Source organism: Lygodium microphyllum, chromosome 30 (genome assembly GCF_053477565.2).
Source record: "Lygodium microphyllum isolate KBCC chromosome 30, Lygodium_microphyllum_v1.1.10, whole genome shotgun sequence".
NCBI lineage: Eukaryota > Viridiplantae > Streptophyta > Polypodiopsida > Schizaeales > Lygodiaceae > Lygodium > Lygodium microphyllum.
The window spans coordinates 99,567,012-99,583,233 of record NC_141164.1 but is presented as its reverse complement, the minus strand read 5'-3'; the positions used below and the strand labels follow the sequence as shown (position 1 = coordinate 99,583,233).

The 16,222-nt window shown below is 41.5% G+C and overlaps 1 protein-coding gene across 1 annotated transcript in view; it reads left to right on the top strand.

Annotated features, from left to right (window-relative positions):
* Window positions 1-703: 703 nt before the first annotated feature.
* Window positions 704-16,222, top strand: part of LOC148010169 (uncharacterized) — a 41,627-nt gene continuing 26,108 nt past the window's right edge. Inside the window, exon 1 of the mRNA XM_087673214.1 lies at window positions 704-1,515. Within this exon, the coding sequence (XP_087529340.1) occupies window positions 913-1,515 (603 nt within the window). The 5' untranslated portion in view covers window positions 704-912. The remainder of the gene's footprint in view (window positions 1,516-16,222) is intronic.

Genomic DNA, 16,222 nt, shown 5'->3' with positions numbered 1-16,222 from the left:
CCCTAATGCACAAGCTATGTGTATAAGTATTTAGGCATTAAATGAATGGCAATAACAAAAACTTAAAAGAAAATGTTATAGGTACTCTCCATGAGGAGTTTTTGTAGTCTGGACTCCATGATAGATTTGCAAATAATTATTTGGATAAGAGTATTTGTACATGCTGCATTATTGTTGCATGGCTCGGGATGTGCATCGAGAGGAAAGGAAAGGCAAGTGTGGCTCGATAGTGGGTAGAAGAGGAAGCTCAAGAAAAATATGAAGGAAAACCACTAACAAATGGAAGTAGTGTAACACTATTTTGTAGATGTGGCAATGGGGTTCACCAAGATTCTAGCTAGATCACTAATGAGGCACCTTTCGGCCAGACACCATTTCCATGTACAAGCAAGGGGGCTTTGGTAATGTCTAATGGCTAATCACTCTAGGCCATGTTGTCTTTCTTTCTTTTTGGTTGTTTGCAGACCACATGTTCCCTTAATTTCGATTGATGTCTGATAGGCAGGTTGCTTACTGGAAATGAAATGGAGTTTGCATGTGTGTGTGGGCTAAGAGTCCTTTACTTTTGTTAAGCTAAGAGCTTGCGGGTTCAGTTTGAACTTTGAATGAGAGAACCTCAGAGCTATGGAAGCGTCCTCGAGATTCCTCACAAGGGGACATGCATCTATACATATGCATGCGCGTGTGTGTGTTTCCGGATCTTAAGTTTTAAGGTTGTTCCATCATTCGTGTCCGACAGTCCGAGCTCGAAAAAAAGCGAAAGAGGACTACACCACGCATACGCGTGTGTGAAAGGGCCTGTTCATGCGTCTCTCCGGGTCCTCGCTTTCGTCTCCCGCCATTGCCGAGGCATCTCCGGGCCCTTAGCGATGGCTCGCTCCCCGTGATCCGTCGTCGTCGTCATCATCATCCATGGCCCCGACTCTGCTAGCGGAAGCAGAGAACCCCGGCAAACCAGCCATGCCGCCGTCCGCCTCATCGGCCTTCTCGTCCTCCTCCTGCAATGCAAGCATGGCCCTTTGCGAACACATCCAGAAGCAAGGGTTCCATAGCCATCTCTTCTCCGACATCACCCTGTCCTTCCTTGGCAAGGACTACCTGCTCCACAAGATCATCCTGTCGCAGAGCCCCTACTTCCGCTCCCTGCTCTCAGGACCTTGGAGGGAGAGCGGCAAGGCTCGCATCGAGCTCCAGATTGATGATCCCAATGTCAGCGCTGAAGGCCTTGAATCTGCTCTGGCTTATATGTATGGCTACAGTCCTGTGTTTACCGTGGAGAATGTGGTCTCCATCCTTGCCGCCGGCTGCTTCCTAGGGCTCGAGAACCTGTGCGAGAACAGCGTGGAATTCGCACTGCATGACTTGAAGGTGGACACGTTTGCACGATACAACCATCTCTCAGAGAAGCATTGCTATGGAAAGTTCGCGGAATCCGTGCGGAATGCATGCTGGTCGCTGCTGTGTACCCATGCCTCCCGAGAACTGTTGCATCATTTGCCAAAGCTGTCTCTAGAGGTACTTAATGCATCTCTGTCTTTAGCGGCTGGTGAAATCAAACGGTTCGCTTACCTTTTTTCACGCTCTCTTGTAAGTGCTGTTCGAAAACTACGTGAAAGGAGCCTATGTGGGGTCGTCCAAATGTTTAAAGTTGTAGTGAGCAAGTTATATGCACGTCTCACAAAATGCTTTGTCGCTTGGATTCTTGAGGTGGCTTATGATGTGACGGACGTGCTTTACCCCTTTTTTGGGCGTACATCCTAGATTTCGCTGTTTACACGGCACACCGCAAGGTAGCAATTAGTATTCTGACACCGACAAACCTATGTGATAGTTAGACTTATTGAAACTTATTCTTAGATGACTCGAGCTGGTCACATAACTTACATTCAGGGATAGAAGGTATGTCAAAATTGCAACATACAAACAATCAGTTCAGAGGTGTTCAACTTGAGATTCAGCTTTAGAGCATTGACACTCACAAGTGATAGCAAGCAATACAATGCCTTAAAAACACACAAAACGAACATGGGAGAAGAGAATGCAAAGGTAGAGATGCTCCCTTATGTATATATTACATTACACTAATATAATGCATAGACGAGGGATTGGGCTGCTTAATAATTTACTAGACTTATTTGTAGCCCTAAGTACCCTCCAAGACAATGCAAATATTGAAACATAAACCTTTGAAGCCGGGCTTGATTTAATGGGTGTGAATACTTGCCTAGGAAGATCAAGGAGAGGATGATGAAAACTAGTAGGTTGAAGAGGAGAAGAGCTTTCTTGAAATAGGCCATTTGGAATACTTATATCATCCAACGTAGTGAGATTTAGGCACTAGTCAGTGGCGAAACTAATGTGATCATGAGGCTGAACCTTGATCAAGTAGTTGTTCCCAATGTGGATTATCCTGGTTGTAGGGGCTTGGGAGATGAAAATGTTCGAGATGGGGGTCATACGGTAAGTAGCTCCATTGCCCACAATCCAAGGAGTAGCTGAAATCACTCGGCTGTGATGAATGGGCCTTTGTAGCCACCTCGTCATGAGGCAACTCGCAAATGTGAACAAGACTTGCATCTTCAAATGTCTCTAAGGAGATGATGTGGGCCTCAACAGATGAGTTTGATATGCCCTCGCGTGTTGAGAATGATGTAGATTGTGGCAGTGTGATGGTTGACGAGTGGCAGCACGTGTTGAGAAAACCAATTCTTTAGTTTACACACTTCATCCAAAAAGGGCCGGTGTCCACATTTTTGTCACTTTTTTAGTGGGTGCCCTCTTAGTCGTGCACTACCCTAGACAACTAATGCCTATAAATAGGTAGCCACTTCATTCATTCTTGCACCACCTCAATCATTCTTCACCCCTCTTCCTCCATCGCTCCCACACTCTTTCCTCTTCTTTGCACTACTATCCATACCCCTACTGGAGGACATCGTAGTTCGTGATCACCCTTCCCCTTCTTCTTCAAGCACCTTGTTTTATCACTCAGGTCTTGCGTTTGAAGCTCTCCGAGCTTGGCGTCAACTTCTTCCATCAAGGCTCTCTTTGGATTTGCATTTTGCTATCCGGACTTTGGATTTGCATTTAGCTATTTGGAGGCCTCATTCTTGTTTGTGTCTCCTCCTGCAACCTGGCGTCAACAATCTTCACCTTGGCGATAGCACCCATACCCTAGCATAAGCTTTACTTCCTCTAGGTGTCATCACTTTTTTGTGTTTGATTATTTGTGAGGCTTCTTCCACCTTGGCGATCATCCTTGGCATTAGTTGTGTCAATATTTGGGCTAATCTCTCCTCCTTGCGTTTGAGAGCTCACTCACATTTGGCATTTGTGTTGCTGCCCATGTATCTTCCCAGCATTTGAGGATTGCAGTTCGCTCCCTTGATAAGCTGTCCTTCACCTTCTAGTGATTATTCGATAGCCCATTGCTCAGAGGACTGCGTTTTACTCTCTTCACTGTGTATATTCCCTATAGGTGTTGCTTCCTGATTTAGACATGATAGTGCAGTTATCTTTTGAGCTTCGGCTTTGCTATATTAGCTTTTTCTTCTAACAGTACAATTCAGTGCATCATCATCGAGTTCTTTTGTTTTTGAGTTTCTCTCCTCTCTCAATGTTTGCCGTACACACTTTGTGTTTCTCTTGTAAACCCTATTGTCTCTCTGGTCTCTTTGTCATTTTTTTGACACGGTATCAGCGCTAGAGGTACTTAATGAGCCATGAAGATCCTTTGCATCAAAGAAGGCAAAGATAGGCTATGGATTGGTCATCATCTACTAATTTTCCCCTTCATTTCCGTTGCATCACGAGGAGACAGAGATACTCATCTCTTCCTTTTCCACCCACCCTCCCTTTACAAGTTGACATTTGGTGCTGTGACTTCTCCACATGGACCATTGGGTGCTTCTCTTTTGGCATCATCGAATCTCCCACTGATGCTTGCTGTGGTGAACCTTTGCTCCCTACACCACTGGAGTATATGCGTTTATCCCTAGGCACTTGTTGTGCCATCTCCCCCTTTTGGGCCACAAAGTTTATTCTGCATTGGCTTTCAACTTTTTATGCTCAAGGCAATAAGACGCATCCGATGTGTACTAAGCCCTTTCGAGCCACATGAGAATTGGCAGGTACCATTGTCTTCTTGCCATTGCCGCAATGTGCTACGGAGGTTGCTTCTACTACTTCTAGGGTTTCAAGAATGCCACCTCGACAACCCGTGGTCCTACATTTTACTTCACTGAGAGACAGTGATTGTTGGCTACTGTCCCCTCGGCAATCCGCTCCTTCGTGATAGTGGTTGTTGGACATCTTTCATTACTTGGCTCCACAATCCACTCCATTGATAGATCGATTATTGCCCACCCTTGGCTTAGTATGAGCCTCACCTTTCCCGACCCTCGACTACTCAGCTTTGAGAGGCCACCTCTGGGAGTTCTTTGATATCTTTAATACCCTAGATACCTTCTTTGGCACAATCGATAATACTTTTTTTGTCATTCGATGATTTGGAGTCCGTGATCTATGAGTTTTTAGATTTTCTCTCATAGAGGTGGATTCAGAGGGGAATGCACTCTCTTTGCTTAGAGAGGGCTTCTACTTCCTCGTCTTCAGAGGGGGCCCCTGCACCTCCACCCTTAGAGGGGACACCTATTCACCATGATGTTCGTTACCCACCATGCACTCTTTGGAGATGGTTGTCTTCGAGGATTATACCCAGGATCTTCAAGTATCACCTAGATCAGGGTCTTGGAGGTTTAGCCGCGTCTTGGTGACGAGCCTTCGAATTCCTTCCAGCATGGAGTTATGGAGCTAGTGGCTTCTCTCTCGAGGTGGAGTTAGGTTCTACAGTTCATCTTGTCTATAGTTCCTTACTCGGGTTTCCTTTCAGTTGGAAATCTTGGATCTTTGGGAACCTCTAGATCTTCTTTTCTCTCTTTGCTTCTCTTTCTCGCATCGAATTTGCGTTTGGCTATTTGGAGGCCTTCTTTCTGTTTGATGTTTCCTCGTGCAACGTGGCATCAACAATCTTCACCGTGGCGATAGCACCCACACCATGGTGTTAGCTTCTCTTTCTCTAGGCGTCATCACTTTTCTACGTTAGATTGTTTGTGCAGCTTCTTTCACCTTGGCGACCATCCTTGGCATTGGACATCAGTATTTGGGTTGATCTTTCCCTAGGTTTGATAGCTCACTCACATTTGGGATTTGTGTTTTGCTGCCCATGCATCTTTCCAACATTTAAGGATTGCGGTGTCGTGCCGCTACGCGCACACCGTGTAAAAAAACTAGAGTGTAGCTTCCTTTTAGATTTAGAGAGCCAATGCCACTTTAGGCATTAGTATTAGTGTCCATGGTTCAAAATATTAGATTTTTTTGGACAAGTTTTTAGTCAAATTTTGATATTCTAGATATTATCTCTTGTAAAAATCCATAAAACTATAGATAACTTCTAGATTAGGAGGATATGTAAAAGAAAGCATGTAGCTTTCAACCAATTTGAGAGGATTTTATGAAAAAAAAAAAAGAGATTAGCGAAATCGCGCGACGCGCGATCGCTGTTTTCAAGCAGTAAACAGCACTCCGAAAGTGGGAGATGAAGGAGTGATCTAGCAGGATTCTGGCCAGGTGTCCTGGTATTTAACCTCCCTTTCGGAGCCATTGGAAGCATCAGATTGGCGATCTGAGCAGCATAGAGGAAGATATTATTTTGTACACGTTTTTGTCTATTAGAGTTATATTTTCTCATAATGCTGAAAGAAACTGACAGGCTTCATCTCTGTTAGTATTTTTCTATATTTTCTAATTCTTTTTGGGAGTATTCTTCTACATCTTCAATCTCTTCGAACCCTTCTCTTTCGTCTACTCCTCTCCTTGAATCTATCTATACCCTACTGTCTCTTATCTTTAAGAACTTGGCTTGAAACCTTCAACCCTTCTCTTATCTCTACCATCTCCAAAGTCTAAGCTCTTGAACCCCCATATATTCTTCTCTTGCCAAACCCCTGTGGTGATCTTTAACTCTATGCGCTGCGACATTGGTGAACCCGACGTGAATGTCGGTGTAAGAGAACTCCAAGATGGGGGATTTTTCAGGAGATACTCTACAACAATTGGTGCGGATACTACAGCAGACTCAGCAACAACAAATCCAAATGTTACAACAACAACAACAAAGGCAAGACGAAGAGAAAATTGATTCCACAGCTATCAAGGCCCTAAAGGAAGTTGGGCGTGAATTAAAAAAATTTAATGGTCAAAATGTCTCTATTTTTATTCGCTTATATGTTGAAAAAATGCTATTCTTTGGTGTACCACAACATACATGGAGCCGTTATTTTGCTAGACTAGCTAAGCGTGGTCTTCAAGAAAGAATCCATGGTATTTTTCAACAAGATGCGGATTGGGCTGCATTCAAAAAAGCCCTACATGAAGAATTATTCTTAGAAGACTCTGACCTAATGTCGAAGAAAAGTTTCACTGAATGGGTTGAAAAACCCAACAAAGGTTTAGCTGCAACAGCTCTATACCATGAGTTTGAAAGTAAATTTGGACAACTTGATGCTGAAGACCAACAAAGTATAGAAGGTCAGAAGATTGAATTATTCCTTAAGGTTGCAGATTCCATTCTACAAGAGAAGCTTGCTGATCGCCTAGACGACACTACCTCCGAATCAGGAGTCAAGACTGCATGGACAGATGCTACTGCTGCAGTTAACATGATTGCTCGAAGAGAGCGGATGCGACTAAGATTGGGCTCTACTTCAACTTCAACAACTCCATTGATGGAGCTTGTTCCACCTTCAAAATCTCTTATTCCTTTGACTAATCAACCAACTCTTTCTTCTTCTGTTCCTTCTAAAAATGATGTAATGGATGAACTCATTAAAAGCATGCATGACCTTCATTTGAATCTTACAGAAGTTAGTTCAAAAGTAGAGAAGCTGGATGTCAAAGTCGAAGAGCGAGGACGAGCATTAACTCAAAGACCCATGAGAGAAGGCTTTAAGAGGCGCTGTATTTGGTGTGACAGCCAACAACATGACAAGAGGGAGTGTTCTGCCTTTCGTGAGACTGAAGCACAGAAGCTTGTCTTTTGGAAAGACGGAAAAATTCATGCGGCTGAAACTGGTCTTCCACTAGAGCCAAATTTTGGTAATGGTGGAATGAAGAAAAGATTAAAAGATTTAGCTGTAAAGAATATCTATGTAGCAATTGATGCAGTTACCTATGGGTTGCAAATTGAGCCAATTAAATCAAGTTTGAAAGCATGTAAAGCTAATGTGTAATCTAAAGTATGGATGCATGTACTAGATCAAATGGAACGTGGTAAAGCAACCAAAGAAGATTTGGCTAACGCCAGTCAGTTTATTTGAGGAATAACTGGTTGGAAAGAACCGGTAGATTCTTTTTCTACCTTTGCACATTTGGCTGCCGTCAATCATAAAGAAGTCTTGATTGAAGAAAAGAGAAGATCAACCAGGGCCTTCCTCTTCTGGCCCTCCGAAACAGATAACTAGAAGAATGCGTGAACAACCAAAGCTTGCTGAAAATATAAAAGAACGCGTAAACAACCAAAGCTTGCTGAAAATATAACCCCAGATCAAGAGATGGAAGATGTGCCACAAACAAAGAAGACCGAAGGAAAAAAGAAACGCAAGCAGCCAGGCTACAAATTGTAGTCTGACATAGAATCTGCAACCGATCTCAAACGAGTCCTAGAAGAACGAATTCTAGGAAGTAAAATTGAATTCACCTTAGGCAAAATTCTTGGAATTGCCAAACGTGAATTCCATGATGTAATTATTAATGTAATCAAAAGGAAAAGACAATATGTTGGTGATGAAGCTGAAGAAACAATGCATGCTTTTTTACAAGTTCTTCGAGTTTTTGTGCAGGATGAAGAGAAGTTGACTTCACAAGGAGTTCAACTTGAAGCAGTTAAAGAATTAATTGCAGCAAATGAAGCTGAAGATAAAGAAAACATGAATAAAAAAATTAAAGAAGTGAAAGCTGAAAATGTAATGGTCGGCTGGTCCAAACCAGTTGGGTAGGCCACCTCTCAAAAAGAAGGCCGTCTACAGCACATGCATGAGGAAGAAGAGGCTCGGTTCATTCCAAGCAGTCACTACTCTCGTATGCATTGGGCAAGAGCAACAACGGAGACAGTCATCAAAATTGGAGAAAAAAAAAAAACCATGTATTGCACTCTTAGACCATGGCTTGGAGATAAACATCATGGCAAGGAGTCTCTATGAAAGTGGCGGATGGCCCATAGATGTTGATCCAGATTGGCGAATGAGAGCTACAAACAACTCTTCTGGAGAGTTATATGCTGCATGTCCTAATGTGTAGGTAACTATTGGAGACATAAAAGACAATTTTCACTTTTTTGTTCAAGACTCTTGTAGTTACCCTATCATTCTTGGGCAACCTTATATTTCTGAAGCCCGCTTGGAAACAAAAGCTCTTGATGATGGTTCTTCCTATGCTCGAATTTGAAGCAAGGATAATAAACGAGCTGTCCAATTTCTTACTGTGTGTGTTAACCATCATCGAAACAGAGATCGACTGCGTGATTATCCTGTGCGTCCTAATGCCTGAGAATTCAAGGGTTTTTGGGCTGCACTACTATAAAGGGAGGCTATGGTAGTGCGTTATGTAAAAAGATTGAACCTCCTTATGCTACAGAAATTGTGTCTAGCAAATTTGTATGTATGTACAGCCAATAGTATGGACTGTTATAAGTCTCTTCCGGCCATGACTAAGGCTGAAAGAAAATATTTGTCATGTAAAAAGGAAGCTGAAAACTTATGACATGACGGTTGAAAATGAAGATATTTTGGGTATTTTTTTTGGACCGATTACTACTGACACATTGGCTGAAATATATGCAGTTGCTCATGCAGAAAATCAGTCCATAGAAGTATGTACATTGGATTTTTATCAAACAATTCAAGAATTTGTTGAATAGGAAGACAATGGTTTACTCAACAAGGCTGAAGCACAAGTGGAGACAAAATACAAGACAGTGGATAAGAAAGTCAAACCTGTGGTAGTCCCACTGCCTTCTGAAAGTGAAGGGCTCATTGATAGGGCAGCAAATCAGCGAAGTCTTCGTGGTCCTTTCAACATTGGTCACAAGTTCACATTTGAAAGTATAAAAGAGCTCAAAATAGGTGAAAATTCTTTCCTTTCGCCGGTTGAAAAACACTCTTTTATGCAAATGCTAATGAAACATGAAAAAGTTTTTGCATTTCAACTAAGTGAAATAGGCTATGTGGATCCAAATATTGTGGCTTCTATGGTTATTTTTACGGTCCCACATGTGCCTTGGAATCTCAAGCCCATTCCTGCTCCAAGGGCACATCTGCCCAAATTATTGGAACTTCTAAATGAGAAGTTCAGAATGAAGATTTTAGAACCTTCTTCAGCACCTTACTCAAACCGATGGTTTACTGTGCCTAAGAAAAATGGATCTTTACGATTCATTCAAGATCTATAGCCTGTCAATCGTGTCACAATCCGAAATGTTGATTCGGGTCCAATTGTTGATGAGTTTGCTGAAGCTTTTGCAGGTAGAGCAATTTATTCTATGGGCGACCTATATTTAGAATATGACCAATTTCAGCTTTTATTAGAAAGCCGAGATATTACCACAATGAAGACATCTCTTGGATTGGTCCGTATGTGCACTCTACCACAAGGTGCAACAAACTCCGTAGCCCATATGATGAATGCCATGCACAAAGTCTTAAGGGACTTTATTCCACAACTTACTCTTCCATTTCTTGATGATGTACCTATCAAGGGATGTGAAGTCAATGAAAAGAATGAGGAGCTTGACGAAGATGGTTGCAGGACATTTGTAGTTAACCATATTCATGATTGTGACATGATTTTGACAAGGCTAGAAGAGGTATATCTTACCCTTTCTGGAGCTAAGTCGATTTTTGGAGTAGAAGAAGTCCTAGTGGTCGGTCATCTATGTGGCCCCTATGGACGTAAACCTTCTCCAATCAAGATAGATGCCATCAGCAGAATGCAAGAAAAATGCACAAATGTGTCAGAGGTGAGAAGATTTCTTGGCGCATGTGTATTCTATCTCATATGGATACCACATTTTGCTCATGTAGCCGAAAATCTTTATCAATTATTAAGAAAAGGCTTAAGATTCTCTTGGAATAAAGAGCATACTCTCACTATCCGTAAATTAAAGAAGCTATTAATTTCAGCCCCCACTCTCAAAAGGGCTGACTATTTAAATGGTTAACCCATCATCCTTACTGTGGATACAAGTTCCATTGGGATAGGATGGACTGTTGACCAAGAGGATCTTGAAGGTAACATGTATGCAATTCGTTTTGGAGCAAAAGTTTTGAATGAACGTCAAAGAAGGTATGCACAAGTAAAAAGGGAATTGTGGGGAGTTGTAATAGCATTGAAGTGTGATCGTGAATACTTTATAGGTGCTTCCGTAGTGGTAGAAACTGATTGTCTTCCACTCTTGAGTGTGATTGCCAACTGCTTTACACCCGACATTGCTATGCTAAGATGGATTGCATATATTAAGTCTCTTAATCCCAAATTAAAGCATTGCAGGAAAGGCGAATCCAGTTGTTGACATGCTATCACGTGCAAGATATGACAATGAAGAAGAGCTAATGGAAGAAGATGAAGTTGAAGAATCTATACTTGACGAATTTCATTCCATGGCTGCTGAAAATACATTTTCAGTTATTGCATATACTGGTCCAAAGCTGAAAACAACAGGATGGTCAACTAGAAGCCAGCATGCTCATTGCATTGCTCAAGTTCTAGTTCATTTCCTTAATAAAGATTATGAAGAAAATTGGCTAAAGATCGGCCAATATTTGAGCACAATGAAGAAGAAGGAAACTTGGACTCATGAGGAGTTCAAGCATATCAAGAGAAAAGCTTATGGCTTTTTTCTTAAAGAACATCTATGGAAGCATACTAAGAAGAAGAAAGGAGCGCCTGTCCGAGTTTTAGGTAACAAAAGATTGCAACAACAGGTAATGAATGAATTTCATGAAAGCCTGTGGATTGGCCATAGAGGCATATGGGAAACCTTTAGTAAAGTCAAAGAAAAATATTGGTGGCAAAACATGTATCGGGACATAGCATATTTTGTTGAAACCTGTTATGTGTGTCAAATGTATTCTATGGTCAAGCATCGAGATGGGTTACAACCAACTTATCCTTTGTTTATACATTATAGATGGGTTATTGATCTTGTAACCATGCCTATAAGAATATGGAATATGCGGTATTTAGTGCTTGCAAGAGAGGATCTAACTAATCAAGTTGAAGGCAAAGCCTTAATAACCAAATCCACTCAAGTTGTTTGTCGTTTTTTGCTTGAAGAAGTGTTTTGTAGATATGGTTGTGTGGGTAAAGTAACTGTAGATAGAGGAGAGTTGGATGCTGATGAGGCATACAACTTTTTTGCTCAATTGGGTATTAAGTTGGCTTTAACATCATCCTACAACCCTGAAGGCAATGGAAAGAGTGAGAGAGGTCATCAAGCTATTCTCAAAGCTCTAGCAAAGTCTTGTAGAGGAAAGATCAAAGAATGGCCTAAAATGCTACCTTTTGCATTATGGACTGACCGGACTACTCATAGTTCAGTGACTGGCTATATGCCAGCGGAACTTATGCATGGACAACAACCAATTATGCCAATTGAAGAATCTATTCTCACACATAGTCTTTTACCTTGGAAGGAAGGCATTAGTAGAGAAGAGTTGCTGACTTTGCGCATATGGCAGCTAGAAAGAAGGCCTGAAGATGTTCAAGCAGCTACTGAGAAGCTAAAGACTGCAAGACTAAAAAACAAAAGAAGATTTGATAAGCGACATCGACTTCGGCCAAGAGCAATTCAAGAAATGATTGGGTGCTTATCTATGATAGCAGCCTAGACAATCAATACAGTGCTTCTAAGAAGATGGTAAAGCGTTGGTTTGGCCCATATGTGGTAAAGGTCGTTCATGACAATGCCACATATTCATTGGCTGAATTGGATGGAACAAGCATGAAGATACCCATAGCTGGAAAAAGAATCAAGCTCTTCAAATGAAGAGAAAGTTTAACATATGAGCTAGAAGACTTGAATATAATTCAAGAGCATGAAGACATAGAGGAAGAAGAAGAGGCAGAAGATGAAGACATTGACATGGTAGAAGGTACTTTTTTTGACATTGCAAATCCGTAAGACTTTGGCACATGCTAGAGGATGTGCAGGTTAGGAGGGGGTGGATGTCGTGCTGCTACGCGCACACCGTGTAAAAAAAACTAGAGTGTGGCTTCCTTTTAGATTTAGAGAGCCAATTCCACTTTAGGCATTAGTATTAGTGTCCGTGTTTCAAAATATTAGATTTTTTTGGACAAGTTTTTAGTCAAATTTTGATATTTTAGATATTATCTCTTGTAAAAATCCATTAAACTATAGATAACTTCTAGATTAGGAGGACATGTAAATGAAAGCATGTAGCTTTCAGCCAATTTGAGAGGATTTTATGTAAAAAAAAGAGATTAGCAAAATCGTGCGACGCGCGATCGTTGTTTTCAGGCAGTGAACAGCACTCCGAAAGTGGGAGATGAAGGAGTAATCTGGCAGGATTCTAGTCAGGTATCCTGGTATTTAACCCCCCTTTTGGAGCCATTGGAAGCATCAGATTGGCGATCTGAGCAGCATAGAGGAAGATATTATTTTGTACACATTTTTGTCTATTAGAGTTATATTTTCTCATAATGCTGAAAGAAACTGACAGGCTTCATCTTTGTTAGTATTCTTCTATATTTTCTAATTCTTTTTGGGAGTATTCTTCTACATCTTCAATCTCTTTGAACCCCTTCTCTTTCGTCTACTCCTCTCCTTGAATCTACCTACATCTTGTTGTCTCTTATCTTTAAGAACTTGGCTTGAAACCTTCAACCTTTCTCTTATCTCTACCATCTCTGAAGTCTAAGCTCTTGAACCCCTATATATTCTTCTTTTGCCAAACCCCTGTGGTGACTTCAACCCTACGCGCTGCGACGGCGGTTTACTCCCTCGACAATTGTCCTTTATCTTCCAGCGATTATTCGATAGCCCACTGCCTAAAGGTTTGTGCTTCGCCCCCTTCTCTGTGTAGATTTCCCATAAGTATTGCTGCCTAATTCAGATAAGATAGTGTAGTTATCTTTTGAGCTTGGCTCCATTGTATTAGCTTTTTCTTCTCATAGCATGATTCAGTGCATTATCATCGTATTCTTGTGTTTCTGAGTTTCTCACCTCTCTTAGTGTTTGCCATACACACACTATCTTTCTCTGGTAAACCTATTCTCTCTATGGTCTCTTTGTCATTTTTTTGATAGCATGGGTCTAGCCGTGTTAGTGGCCCCATAGAGGGTTGCGACTACCCTAGCTCCCTTGCTAGGGTTTGCTTGATTGGGGGGGCGGGGGTCCGAGTCTTAGATTTTGGTGCCATGCCTCTTGCCTTTGATCAACACTGGTCGTGAAAGTGGGTAATCTTTTGACAATACTAACAATACCTATTCTTTTTAGCTACATTTTGCCATCCGCTTTTAGGATAAGATTGGGTGTTTTCTTGGGTCTCACTAGATTGGTTTTGATTTTGATCTGAATTTTGATTTTTTTTGTCCTTCCCTTGCTGCCCCTTTTGAGAAGAAGCAATGAGAGTCCCCTCTGTAGAGGTCATACTATGAAAGTGATTGAACGGCCGAGCGTAATGCAATAGTTGATACTTAAATTCATAGAATGTGAGCATGGTGGACTGTGAGATCGCTTGTTGCACAAAAATGCTCTAAATACAGAAAATAGTTATGGTTAGGGTAACTCAGAGATAGTGAGCACAATGAATAATGAAGTGAATGACTACTAAATATACAGTGCTCCTGCAGCAAATGCATTATGTAGTGAATACTGAACCTCAAACTCTCGTATCTTTGGATCAAGGTAGAGGCTATGAGGTGGAGAGTGTGTTGTATTTTGAACGGATTTTGAAACGCAACAAGGCAGCTCCATGTGCTGAATACTAGCAAATGCAGCCATAGAAGACTAGATCTGATGTAGATATATAGTGGAAGAGAGAATATGCAGCAAATGCAAATTTGTAGAGGAGAGAAAAAACCTGGTGACAGCTATAGGAGGCAAACGCAAACAGTCTAATGTAGGCGATAGGTTGTAGAGTGTAGGCGACAGTGAGGATAACCCTGTGGAGGAGAGAAGATCAAAGGTAAGTTGTTTGGTCAAGGTGACATCACTGGATGATGGCAACAACTCTAGAAGGCCCTGGTGACAATAAATGCAGCTTGAATGATGACGCCTACAGCTAGAGATGGATGCCTGGCAGCATATGCAAAACCGGCAGTGATTAATCAACAAGTGACAGTTGGATGTGGGTGATGGAGGTTAGAATTAGGCGCCAGATGGTAATAGATAGCAAAGGGAAGCTTTGACCACGATATCCTCTATGAATGGGGTGTGGATAGTATGACTTCTAAAACTTGCAAAAACGAGATTGAGGGAGAGTGGTGGGCTGCATGTCTATTTATAGAAAGTTTGAGACACTCAAATTAGGGTTTTGCATGTGGGACGTAACTCTTTAGGATTGCGTTTCTTTTTAAAATAATAAGGTTTTTTCATTAATTAAGTGTGTTTTGGGGTTGTTTAAGTCAAGCTAATGCATTTTTAGCTCTACAAACAAGAAACCTATACTGCATGGCATTTGGAAGAGGAACTTTGATAGTAACTAACTTAGACATTGGATCCATAGTGAGAGAAATCGGCTAATACTCGATGGCACCAAACTCCAAGAGAAGCTGGGAAATGTACTTGTGCTAGGAGCTAAAAATATCCTATGTAAATTGATAGATCTCAAGATAGAGAAAGAAGTGAAGGATACCAAAGTTTGTCTTATCAAACTTTGGTTGCAAAATTTGTCTTGCCCAATCCACTTGATGAGAGCCACTCCCGGTAATAATTAGGTCATCCATATATAGGATGAATAAAAACTTATCTTGCTTGCAACCTTAGGGTAAAGATTCTGTCATGCTTTGATCTCGTTGGAAGCCACTTGGTAGAAAGAACTAATTGATTTGCTAGTACCAAGCCCTAGGAGCTTGCTTCAAGCCATAGAGGGCCTTTTGAAACTTGTAGACACGATTTTTTCTCCTTGTGCACGAAAGCGAGAGGCTAGTTAATATAAATCTCCTCCTTTAAAATGCCATTAAAGGCGGCAAACTTCACATCCATTTGAAAAACTGGCCATTGGTGATGGGTTGCAAGAGCCAAGGTAGCTTGAATAGTAGACATATAGGTTGTAGGTGCAAATGTCTTAGAGTAGTCCAAGCTTGCCCTTTGTGCGAAAACCTTGGCAACAAGCCTAGCCTTTTACTTACCCAAGGTGCCATCAGCCAAGTATTTGGTCTTATAGATTCACTTCATGCCAATCACCTTCACTTCCGTGGATGCAAAACGAAGTCCCAAGCTTTGATCATATATTTGTGCAAGAGTATTGTCAATAGTGATGTTAAATTTGTGACATGAGAGCATAGTTTACACGTAGTGAATTGCCTTGCTTGGCTTGTATCTTGGCTGATCTATTACTGGTGTCTCTCGAAAGTAAAGCACTTTGCGGTAGAGATGTAGACCTTCGGTACTTGTAATACACGTGTTTGGGATAGGGACTCCCCCTTACTAGAAGACTAGGGCTCCCCCTTTGCTAGCTTAATACTCCCTGGGGAAAACTGAGGGGATGATGAAGGAGTGGAAATACTCAAAGAAAAGAAAGGAGTTGTCAAGGGTGGAAGGAGAGTAGGTGGAAAAGGAGAAGAATGTTGGAGAGAGAGAGAGAGAGAGAGAGAGAGAGAGAGAGAGAGAGTGTGTGTGTGTGTGTGTGTGTGTGCGCGCTCACAAGACAATGAGCAAGAGTGGGCAGTAGTTTCACACTCAAAAGGTGCAAGTGCTAGAATGATAGAATGAAAGTACAATAGGTCTCAAGTAAGTTAGACCTATCCCTAACTCAAGTAGAGTTGATTTAACTCTAGAACTAACTTTAGAAGCAGTGACAACTTATTAATGTAGTCGTGTTCACACTACAAACCTACTAACTAAAACATTGGACATTGCCCATAGAATTGGTAAATTCTAACATCCTCTCGCAGTGCCAATGCGGTAGAAGTATAGGAAGATCAA